At 54.5% G+C, this 11,994-nt stretch overlaps 1 protein-coding gene across 1 annotated transcript; it reads left to right on the forward strand.

The window, feature by feature from the left end:
* The first annotated feature begins 6,219 nt into the window (after positions 1–6,219).
* SRM (spermidine synthase) lies at positions 6,220–11,761 on the forward strand. Its single transcript, XM_514381.7, has 8 exons — positions 6,220–6,539; positions 6,969–7,089; positions 7,422–7,514; positions 9,563–9,716; positions 10,226–10,309; positions 10,414–10,559; positions 11,266–11,388; positions 11,465–11,761. The coding sequence occupies exons 1-8, from the start codon at positions 6,373–6,375 to the stop codon at positions 11,483–11,485; spliced, it is 909 nt and encodes a 302-aa protein (XP_514381.2). The 5' UTR covers positions 6,220–6,372; the 3' UTR covers positions 11,486–11,761.
* Positions 11,762–11,994: the final 233 nt, after the last annotated feature.

Consider the following 11,994-nt stretch of genomic DNA (forward strand, 5'->3'; position numbering starts at 1 on the left):
TGAGCCTGGGCAGTAGAGCAAGACTCTGTCTCAAAAAAAAAGGCAAATGCAAAGAGAAAATTTTAATCATTTGTAGTCCTGCCATACAAAGATGCTCTTTTTTTTTTCCTTTTTTTGAGACAGGGTCTCACTCTGTTGCCCATTCTGGAGTGCAGTAGTGTGATCCTAGCTCACTGCAGCCTTGACCTCCCAGGCACGTGCCACCACACCTGGGTAATTTTTCTTATGTTTTATAGAGATGGGTTTTTGCTGTGTTGCCCAGGCTGGTCTTGAACTCCTGGCCTCAAGCAATCCTCCTGTCTTGTCCTGCCAGTGTTGGGATTTCAGGCATGAGCCACCACACCCAGCTGAGATTAACATTTTGCTGTATTTCCTTATAAGCTTTCGCTATGTGTATATAGATATATTTTTAAAATATATCTTGGGTTTAGGTTTCTATCATTTGTCACCTTGAAAGTTTGTATTATGACACTTTTCTCAATCTAAAATTTATTTTCGCCAACCCCCATTGTTAAACGCTTAGGTTTTCATTTTTGGTACTATTCTTAATAATGCAGCACTAAACTTTTATATAAATTTGTGACCCAGTCTCTGATAATTTCTTTAGAACTTCATTTTATTTTAATCCTGAGATGGGCTAATAAATCAGGAAAGCACAAAATGCCATTACTTTGGTTTTTACAAATACTTAACCTCGAAACCTTTTTTCTTTGAAATTCATCCCACAAAGTATTGAGATTGCCAACTGTATATGATAACCTTTGGGGTGTACCAAGCCAAATCACACATCACTGCCGTCAGAGAGCTCCCACTCTTGAACAGCAGAGAACAGCCCTGTCCTAAGATAGGCTGGAGTTTGTATTAGCTAGGACTAGACTGGTTGAAAATGACAGAAAAGCCAAACTATAGTGACTTTTAACAAGAGAGATGATTTTCCTCCTCTTTTGTAAACATAATTGGCCCAGAGCTAGTGTGATGCTCATGATCATCAGACACAGGCTCCTATCTTGTTTTACCATCCTCAGCTCAAACACAAGGCTGCCGCCTCATGGTGCAGGGTGACTGCCCTTGCTCCAGCCATTACATTCTCATTCCAGTCTGCTGGAAGGAGGAAAGAACAGCACCCAATCTCTTTGAATAGGATACTGCCCATTTCAACTTCCCATTGGTCAGAACTTAGTCACAAGACCACAGCAAGGGGTACTAGGAAATATCATGATTTCAGTCATCCATGTGTCCAGCTAAAAGCCCAGGGTTCTTTCTATTATAGAATTTGGGAAGAACAGACATCGAAGGACAAAGAACAGTCACTGCCCAAAAATGGCAGTCTCTGCTATAAAAAATTGACAGGCGGAATTTTTTTTTTTTTTTTTTTTCTCTGAGACGGAGTTTCGCTCTTGTTTCCCAGGCTGGAGTGCAATGGCACAGCACAATCTCGGCTCACTGCAACCTCCACCTCCTGGATTCAAGCAGTTGTCCTGCCTCAGCCTCCCAAGGAGTTGGGATTACAGGCGCCTGCCATCACGCCCGGCTTATTTTTGTATTTTTAAGTACAGACAAGGTTTCCCCATGTTGGTCAGGCTGGTCTCGAACTCCTGACCTCAGGTGATCCACTCACCTCAGCCTCCCAAAGTGCTGGGATTACAGGCGTGAGCCACTGTGCCCGGCCTCACAGGTGGAATTTTTTTTTTTTTTGAGACAGAGTCTCGCTCTTGTCACCCAGGCTGGAGTGCAGTGGTGCAATCTCGGCTCACTGCAACCTCTGCCTCTCGGGTTCAAGCAATTCTCCTGCCTCAGCCTCCCACGTAGCTGGGATTACAGGCGCCCACCACCACACCCAGCTAATTAGTAGAGACGGGGTTGTACCATGTTGGCCAGACTGGTCTTGAACTCCTGACCTCAAGTGATCCGCCCGCCTCAGCCTTCCAAAGTGCTGGGATTGCAAGGCGTGAGCCACCACGCCTGGCCAAAGTGAGAAATTATTTTCTCCTGAGGATGGCCTGAGAGGCCTCGTGAAAGGCGCATTCGGACTGGACCCTGAGGAGCAAGGGACTTCCAGAGAGCTCTATGGCAGCGCAGCTCAACCAAAGCGGAGGTCTCTGACAGGCCAGATGGGGACTTGTCAGAAAGAATCCAGTGCCACCTAGAGCCTGGAGGCTGCCAGGGCCGCTGTGCTCACCCGGCTCTCCCAATGATTCTTCTGCCTGCTGAAGTTTGAGAACCACTGTTAGCTAAAGCCACGGGCCTGAGCCTGGCTGAGCAGTTGCAGCGGTCTTACCACTGGTTAGAGGTGAATAAGAACAGCCTCCCAGAGAGTTAAAGTGATGCCGCACCCTTTCTTCGGAAGTTTTCCATATTGGTTTTGTCTGTGTGACAATGCTTTTCTGTTTGTTTGTTTGTTTGTTTTTTGAGGCAGAGTCTCCCTCTGGCGTTCAGGCTGGAGTGCAATGGCATGATCTTGGCTCACTGCAATCTCCACCTCCTGGGTTCAAGAAATTCTCCTGCCTCAGCCTCCCAAGTAGCTGGGATTAGAGGTGCCCACCACCACGCCTGGCTAATTTTTGTACTTTTAGTAGAGATGGAGTTTCACCATGTTGGCCAGGCTGGTCCTGAACTCCTGACCTCAGGTAATCCACCCACCTTGGCCTCCCAAAGTGCTGGGATTACAGGCGTGAGCCACTGTGCCTGGCCTTCTGTTTGTTTTTTAAAAGACAGGAACCTTAGACAGGAGTTTGAGCTCTTTTCAAATATTCAATCTTGCAAAACAAAAAGTTCGCAACCCAGTGTCAGTCCCTAGATGGTGTTTGCAGAGGTTTACTGGTCCATCAAACCCCAAATCCAGAACTACTCAGCCATGGGGTGGAGATGAGGGTCTTGGGCGTTCAAAGAACAACAGCTGGAGCTCAATGTCAGGTCACTTGGGGAGCACCTGGGACAGGACTAAGGAGGATGGTGAGCACATAGAGGGGTATGTGTGGGTCAGGAACTGTGCAGTGACTGAGTAGTAGAGGCCATGGCTGGGCCTGTGCTCCAAGAGGAAGGGAAAGGGATCTGGCAGGGCTGGCCGGGTTGGAGGTAGAGAGAGAATTTATGAGCAGAAGGGCTGTGTGCTCAAGGAGGCATGCTGCTGTTTGCGGTGCCTTAGGCAGCTTGCCATAAGCATTTTCAGCCAAGCCACACCACATAATGGCCAAAATTGTTCCCACTCATAACCACAGCTGTCTGCCTGGCTGAATGGAAGGCTAGAAAAATGACTCAAGTGCTAACTGCTTAACAAGCCTCTTGTGACCGACACATAACCACGTGGCAGCCCCATTTAAACCATTTCCTTGAACAGTAGCCATTGGCCCACCTTTCTCTCCTCTACCCTTTCTCCCCTTTTTCCTTTTATAATAACACTTTTTAGGAGGTTGGGTGGGATAGTTAACCCACTAGACACTTAAGCTTTACAACTGGGTTTTTGAGGTACATTGGTCTGAATTTAGGGGAAAACATTTCATGCTAAAGCCTGATTTTCTCAGTCCTGGTTGTTTGGTTGTTTTTTTTTTGTTTTGTTTTTTTGGTGTTGGGTGTGTTTTGTTTTTTTTTTGTTTCTTTGTTTTTTCCTTTTTTGGAGACAGGGTCTCGCTCTGTCACCTAGGCTGGAGTGCAGTGGTGTGACTATGGCTGACTGCAACCTCCGCCTCCTGGGTTGAAGCAATTCTCATGCCTCAGCCTCCCAAGTAGCTGGGATTACAGGTGCACGCCACAATGGCAGCTAGTTTTTGTATTTTTAGTAGAGATGGAATTTCACCACCTTGGCTAGGCTGGTCTTGAACTCCTGACCTCAGGTGATCCACCCGCTTTGGCCTCCCGAACTGCTGGGATTACAAGCGTGAGCCAGCACGCGTGGCCAATCCTGGTTTTTTTCTGTAGACTTCTGTGGTCATCTGGCCTGACTTTAACGTCAGTTGTGATTATAACTGGGCTGTGCAATAATGGCTACTTCTGGCAAAATCAGTTTTTCTTCCTTGTGACCTGAAGTCAGGTGGCATTTCTGGATTCACAGTGCTGTATATTTGGGGGCTTTTTTGTCTGTAATTTACTCAGGGCTTTTGTCTTCTCTGAACTTGGAAGGTTTGTGCAATGTCTGTACACTCTGGCCGAGAGGTCTCAAGTTCTGTGCCTGCTTGAGGCTGAGGCCTCTCAGTTTCACTCCCTCTACAGGAGGACAAAGGATGTCAATGTGGCCTTTTTCATGTGAGGACCCACATGCTGGAGCAGCTTTGTCCAGCTTATAGAGGGGATGGGATGGACCTGGCCCTCCACTTTCCCCCATGCAGTGTCCTGGAATGCCAGGGCCACTGTCTATGGTCAGTCCTTCACCACCTAAAAGCAAGCTGATCCACAAGGCACCTGGCTGCATCCAGGCCTGTCATCTACGGCCACCATCCTCAGCTTCAGAGCTTATGATCTGGCTTAGGGAACATAGACAAGTACACGGGCAGTTACAACCCAGAGGCAGAAATGTCTTGGAGGAAGTACAGGCAATGTAGGCAAACACCTTGACCCAAGTACAGGATTGAACCCAATCAAGCCTGTAGCACTGGACACACTGATTGACTCTGTCTTATCCACTACGTGGACATTTCAAGAATAATCTTCGTTCCTGGAACAAGTCCATGGAAGCTGTTGCCTAGCAATGTTTTTTATTTTTTAGAGACAGTCTTGCTATGTTGCCCAGGCTGGTCTTGAACTCCTGGGCTCAAGCGGTCCTCCTGCCTCGGCTTCCCAAAATTCTAGTATTACCAGCCTGAGCCCCTGTGCCCAGCTGCCTAGCAATTTTTTTTTTTTTTTTTTTTTTTTTTTTTTTTTGAGACGGAGTTTCACTATCGTTGCCCAGGCTAGAGTGCAGTGGCGCAATCTCAGCTCACTGCAACCTCCAACTCCCGGGTTCAAGCGATTCTCCTGCCTCAGCCTCCCGAGTAGCTGGGACTGCAGGCGCGCACTACCATGCCCAGCTAATTTTTGTATTTTTAGTACAGACGGGGTTTCACCATGTTGGCCAGGATCGTCTTGATCTCTTGACCTCGTGATCCGCCCGCCTCCGCCTCCCAAAGTGCTGGGATTACCGGGGTGAACCATCACGCCCAGGCACCTAGCAATTCTTTAGCGGTCTTGGTTTACCTCCCCTTTAGAAGGGGCTTAAAAGCAAGCAAGGCACATTGTTGCCTAGGCTTGAGGCTTGCCCTCACCCATAAACAACGCTGTTACTCTGCTCTGGGGACGACACAGGAAACGTTCCCCACCTCCAGGTGGAGGCTGCAAAACGTGTCAAAACCATCCCTGACATAATGTCAAGAGTAGCTTATACTAGTTTCATCTTCCTTCCTTGGCATTCGAACTGCGTGTGGAACAATTAGCATTTAATATTTGGTAATTAGCATGCTTAATGTGATTCTGAGAAGTTCTTTGACATTCTCATAAAAACAGAAAGCACATTCCCACCCACCCTTCAAAGAGCAAGACCCAGTTTGTCAAGAAAAATTGCGTGCCAGTCTTTTCTGGTGCTGAATATGTATGTTCTGGGCCTCTTCCTGGACACTGCTGGTAAATTTAGAAACTCGTTTAGAAAAGCACTTCTCTCGTATTCAACAGCCTATAGGCTCATGGCGCAGAATCTAAGGGAAAATGGCTAAATCCAGCTTGTTAATTCGCGGGCTGTGATGATTCTTTCCAAGTAAATAAAAACCCTCGGTTCGCCCCGACGAGCCACATAATCTGTTCAAATCCAACAAGGAACCAGATTTTGGACGCAAAGAAGGATACGTTCTACTCGCCCCGTGCAACAACGTAAACCACTGTAGCCGCCCGCTCCCGTGTCTCCAGCCCAAAGGCTGACTCTCGAGTCCGCACGTCGCAGCGCTCTTGCCCTCCACACCAAGCCCGAGTCCCGCAGCCCCTCGAGGCCCTCGGTGCCTCCCAACCCCGAGAAGGGAGCGGGGGCCGGTGGTGCACCGCCCCGGCTGCTTGGGGCGGAGGAAGGACCCGGACCCCTTCCGCCGGCCCAGCCCGCCCCGGAACCCGGCCGGGCCGCCCGGCCCCGGCCGGGCCCCACGTGGCCCCTGGAGCGGGCCGCACTACCCTGCTGCCGCCGACGGACGGCGCGCCACAGCCACTCCGCGCCGCTCTGCGAGCCGGTGGCCAATGAGCGCCAGGCGAGGCCGCTTTGCCATTGGCGAGCGCGGGCTCCGCCCCCGCCGGCAGGCCCCGCCCCGCGCCCGGGTTAGGTTGCGGCGCGGGCGGCGGGCGGAGCTGGTCCCGTTGTGCTGCGGCGCCGCGCGGCCTGCAGTCCCGGGCCCGCGCCCCGCGCCGCCCGCCCGCCCGCCCGCCATGGAGCCTGGCCCCGACGGCCCCGCCGCCTCCGGCCCCGCCGCCATCCGCGAGGGCTGGTTCCGCGAGACCTGCAGCCTGTGGCCCGGCCAGGCCCTGTCGCTGCAGGTGGAGCAGCTGCTCCACCACCGGCGCTCGCGCTACCAGGACATCCTCGTCTTCCGCAGGTACCGCCGCTGCCCGCAGGCGCCTGCCCCCTCGGCTCAGCCCGGGCCGCCTGCTGCCCGCCTCACGGGCCTCCACGCCGGGACCCAAGCGGGCTGGACCTCGTCCTGCCCTGGCCCCCTCGCCACCCATCACACCGCCTCCCTGGGCTGGGGCTGGGACTGCGGGCTGGCCTCTTGGGCGGGGGAGTCGGAGTCTGCGCCCCGCTCCACGTGTCAGCCCTCAGGACACGTCAGAGCCCGAGGAGACCCCGGGTCCCACCCCGGCCTCCACCCGGCGGCCCGCCTGCCGTTCCTCGCCACGTGTCACCATCGCTCCTCATCCCTGGGACCCCTAGGCGGGATGGGGAGACCCTCCTCACCCAGGGCGGCTTGGGGTACGTTTTCCCCACCCCAGAGAACCCAGGTCCCCGACTGTCACTCCGCCCGCAGTAAGACCTATGGCAACGTGCTGGTGTTGGACGGTGTCATCCAGTGCACGGAGAGAGACGAGTTCTCCTACCAGGAGATGATCGCCAACCTGCCTCTCTGCAGCCACCCCAACCCGCGAAAGGTACCCCAGTGTCCCCTGGAACAGTGCCGGACGAGGGGCGGCCCCAGGTGTGCTCCAGGCTCTTCCCAGATGCTGCCTGCATGGTTGTCAGAGAAAGTGCTAGCAAGGCCAGGGGAGTCCCGCGGAGGGGTGGGGGCCGACACTGACGCGGCCTCGGAATCCTAGGGCAGCCCTGGAAGGAACTTCCAGGAAAGGGGACACCGGCACGAAAGCGTTTCCGAGGGTAGAAAAAGATGAGGCCCGTGGGTCCGAGGGGTCAGGGGGTCTGCTTCAGGGGCCTGGGGGCGCCCAGTCCTGCCAGGGCCCCTGCCTTGACTGCCCCCTCCTCCCAGGTGCTGATCATTGGGGGCGGAGATGGAGGTGTCCTGCGTGAGGTGGTGAAGCACCCCTCCGTGGAGTCCGTGGTCCAGTGTGAGATCGACGAGGTGAGTGCCGGCGTAGAGCCAGGTTTGAGTCCTGGTTCTCCCAGCGGCCAGCTGTGCCCTGAAATGGCTGCACACCCCCGAGCAAGGCAGGTAGGGCCTGTTTCTCCATCTGGAAAACACCTGGTCGGGGAGGGTTCAGTAGGAAAACCAGATGGCAGAGGGCCTGGCAGGTGGTGAGGGCACCTGCGTGGCGAGCTCTTACTAAGACTGAGCTGATTTTTTTTTTTTTTTTTTTTTTGAGACAGAGTTTCGCTCTTGTTGCCCAGGCTGGAGTGTGATGGTTCGATCTCGGCTCACTGCAACCTCCACCTCCTGGGCTCAAGTAGTTCTTCTGCCTCAGCCTCCCGAGTAGCTGGGATTACAGACATGCGCTACCATGCCCGGCTAATTTTGTATTTTTAGTAGAGACAGGGTTTCTCCATGTTGGTCAGGCTGGTCTCGGACCTCGAGACCACAGGTGATCCGCCAGCCTCCTTCTCCCAAAGTACTGGGATTACAGGCGTGAGCCACCACGCCCAGCCGACTAAGCTGATTTTTAATCTGAGCCCCAGGCAGGGCCCCGAGACAGCTTAACTATTTGTACGTTACCCCTTACACTCAGTAGCTGCTCACTAAAATCATGCTACGTGCCAGGTGTTGCCCGGGTATGGGGACAGTGGTAGACGACAGATCAGTCCCTGCCCTCTAGGAGCTGATGTCCTAGTTAAAGGAGACATCAGATGGCCAGACATGGTGGCTCACACCTGTAATCCCAGCACTTTGGGACGCCAAGGCGGGCAGATCACCTGAGGTCAGGAGTTCAAGAGCAGCCTGGCCAACCTGGTGAAACCCCATTTCTACTAAAAATACAAAAATTAGCCGGGCATGGTAGTGCATGTCTGTAAACCCAGCTACTAGGGAGGCTGAGGTGGAAGAATTACTTGAGCCCGGGAGGCGGAAGTTGCAATGAACCGAGATCTCGCCACTGCACTCCAGCCTGGGTGACAGAGCAAGAATCTGTCTCAAAAAAAACAAACAACAAAAAAAGAGACATCAAAGGATGGTCTGATGAAGGCAAGACAGGGGCTGGGGCACAGGAGAAGGCAGGGTTCCTGTGAATGCATGGGGGGTGGTCAGGGCAGCCCTCCAGGAGGTGGTGTTTGAGCTGAGGCCTCAGTGAAAAGCAGGTGGCCGTGTGCAGGGAGGGGGAGGTTCTCCTGGCCAGAGGTTGGAATTGCATCCTTCTAAAATAGGAAACAGGCCAAGCGCTGGTGGCTCACACCTGTAATCTCAGCACTCTGGGAGGCTGAGGCGGGCAGATCACAAGGTCTCTACTAAAAATACAAAAAAAAAAAAAAAAAATGGCCCAGCTTGGTGGCGTGCGCCTGTAATCCCAACTACTTGGGAGGCTGAGGCAGGAGGGTGCAGTGAGCTGAGATCGTGCCACTGCACTCTAGCCTGGGCAGCAGAGCAAGACTGTCTCGAAAAATAAATAAATAAAATAGGAAGCGACAAGAAAGCCACTCAGATGGGGCGATTTGGTCTGGAAGGAGGGGGTAGGGATGGGAGAGAGGAGCCCAAGCCGCCGGCAGGAGCCAGCTCTCAAGGAGAAATGGAGGTACCAGAGTTCTCCCCGCTTTACACATTATAAACTGAGGTTCCCAAAAGGGGCCAGGTGTGGTGGCTCACAGCTGTAATCCTAGCACTTTTGGAGGCCGAGGTGGGAGGATCGAGGAGTTCGAGGCAACATAGGGAGACTCTATCTCTACCAAAAATTTAAAAAGTAGCCAAGTATGATTGAACACACTTGTCCCATCTACTCAGGAGGCTGATGGGGGAGGATCACCTGAGCCCTGGAGGCCGAGGGTGCAGTGAGCCATGATCGATGCCACTGCACTCCAGCCTGGGCCACAAAGTGAGACCCTGTCTCAAAAAAAAAATAATAAAAAAAAGGGAAGGGGTTGGCCAAGGCGGCTTGCCTGTGAGGCACTTGGAGAGTCCCACGTGGCTGTGCTGGCTCCAGGTCCCCCAGCCCCTTGGCCCAGACTGGTCCCTCCCATCCCCTCCAGGATGTCATCCAAGTCTCCAAGAAGTTCCTGCCAGGCATGGCCATTGGCTACTCTAGCTCGAAGCTGACCCTACATGTGGGTGACGGTTTTGAGTTCATGAAACAGAATCAGGATGCCTTCGACGTGATCATCACTGACTCCTCAGACCCCATGGGTAAGCAGCGGATGGGCCCCAGAGTTTTCTGGCAGCTGCAGGTCTGGAGGTCAGCCTCCCCCAGGCCTTCAGAGTAAAGGATAGAGCAGCCTCCCACCCCCCGAACTAGAGCTGTACTTTTCCCTTCTCAGTCGTTACCTGCCCCCTGAAACATGGCTCAGGACAGTAGGCAGGAGCCAGGCGACTGCCCAGATTCACAAGCTGGTGACCAAGGAGAGTGGGGATCTGGCATTGGGACACTGAGGCCCCTGTGTCCTCTTCAGCCTCCCCTCTGCTCTGAACTGGTCAGCACTGGAGTGGGGGCAGGTTCTAGTCTTGAACCAAGGCCTAGGGTAGAGGTTCCTCTGCTGTGGTGCCAATGAGACTCCCCCAAGAATGGGATTCAGGTATGGATCCCCCACAGACCTGGGTTCAGATCCTGGCTCTGGCCACCTGGTAGCTGTGTGGGTGACAGTGGCCCTGGAGGTCACAGCCAGACTGTTCAGTGTGTCTCCCTCTGTCTTCCCCAGGCCCCGCCGAAAGTCTCTTCAAGGAGTCCTATTACCAGCTCATGAAGACAGCCCTCAAGGAAGATGGTGTCCTCTGCTGCCAGGGTGAGCCACAGGCCTGGAGCACTGGGGCGGGGCGGGGTGGGGTGGGGCGGGGTGGGGTGGGGCAGGGCAGGCCCTGCCGGATGCTGATGCTTTGGGGCCCCCAGGTGAGTGCCAGTGGCTGCACCTGGACCTCATCAAGGAGATGCGGCAGTTCTGCCAGTCCCTGTTCCCCGTGGTGGCCTACGCCTACTGCACCATCCCCACCTACCCCAGCGGCCAGATCGGCTTCATGCTGTGCAGCAAGAACCCGGTGAGATGGGGGTGCCTGGGGGTGGGGGTTGGGGGGAAGGTGGGCATAAATAGAGATCCCTGCCCCTGCCGGGCGCGGTGGCTCACACCTGTAATCCCAGCACTTTGGGAGGCTGAGGCGGGCAGATCACAAGGTCAGGAGATCGAGACCATCTTGGCTAACACAGTGAAACCCCGTCTCTACTAAAAATACAAAAAAATTAGCCAGGCATGGCAGCGCGCGCCTGTAGTCCCAGCTGCTGGGGAGGCTGAGGCAGGAGAATGGCGTGAACCCGGGAGGCGGAGCTTGCAGTGAGCCGAGATTGCGCCACTGCATTCCAGCCTGGGTAACAGAGCAAGACTCCGACTCAAAAAAAAAAAAAAAAAAAAGAAAACCCTCCCCAGGCCAGGTGCGGTGTCTCATGCCTGTAATTCCAGCATTTTGGGAGACCAAGGTGGGCGGATCACTTGAGGTCAGGAGTACAAGACCAGCCTGACCAACATGGGAGAAACCCCATCACTACTCAAAATACAAAAAAAAAAAAATTAGCCGGGCGTGGTGGCGCGTACCTGAGGCTGAGGCAGGAGAATCACTTGAACCTGGGAGACAGAGGTTGCAGTGAGCTGAGATGACGCCACTGCACTCCAGCGTGGCAACAGAGTGAGACTCCGTCTCAAAAAAAAAAAAAAAAGTGCCCCCCCTGATGTGCCCCTGGCCCGGTCCCCAGAGCACGAACTTCCAGGAGCCGGTGCAGCCGCTGACGAAGCAGCAGGTGGCGCAGATGCAGCTGAAGTACTACAACTCCGACGTGCACCGCGCCGCCTTTGTGCTGCCCGAGTTTGCCCGCAAGGTGGGTGGCCTGCGGGGCTGGGTGGTGGGACCCAGGGACCCAGAGCGCCCTCCTGACTGGCCTCATGTCCCTCTAGGCCCTGAATGATGTGAGCTGAGCCCAGGCGCCACCACTGATGCCACCCAGGACCTTGGACCTTGGAGCCTGCGGGGTGCCTCGGCCCCTCCAGCCCCGGGCCCGACCTCCTGCTGGCTCTCGCCCACCAACCAAGTGTTACAAGCCCCAGAATGCTGCCCGGCCTGCCCTGCTGGGCGGACTGTCTGTGTGTCTGTCTCTCTGGCGTTCCACCTCCAAGCCTATACCAGCTGTGTACAGCGCCATCTCTCTGCCTTCTGTTGCCCCTCACTCACCAAACACGTGTATTTATAGCAAAGATTGGAGTCCTGTGTCTCCTGACCTTGGCTGGGCCCAGGCAGGGCCACATTCACCATTGGGTGCCTCTGGGGTGAGGGTCTACAGAGGCCTTGCTGGCTGACCCCCAAGTGTCTGCTGCAGGGCTGAGGCTGCAGGCGGGCCCTCGTGGATAGCCTGGGGCACAGAGGGTCACCGCAGTCGTCACGTGGGACCCAGAGCTGTCCTGGGAAGCTGACTTAGCTGTCCCTTTAC

This window comes from Pan troglodytes, chromosome 1 (genome assembly GCF_028858775.2).
Source record: "Pan troglodytes isolate AG18354 chromosome 1, NHGRI_mPanTro3-v2.0_pri, whole genome shotgun sequence".
Classification (NCBI taxonomy): domain Eukaryota; kingdom Metazoa; phylum Chordata; class Mammalia; order Primates; family Hominidae; genus Pan; species Pan troglodytes.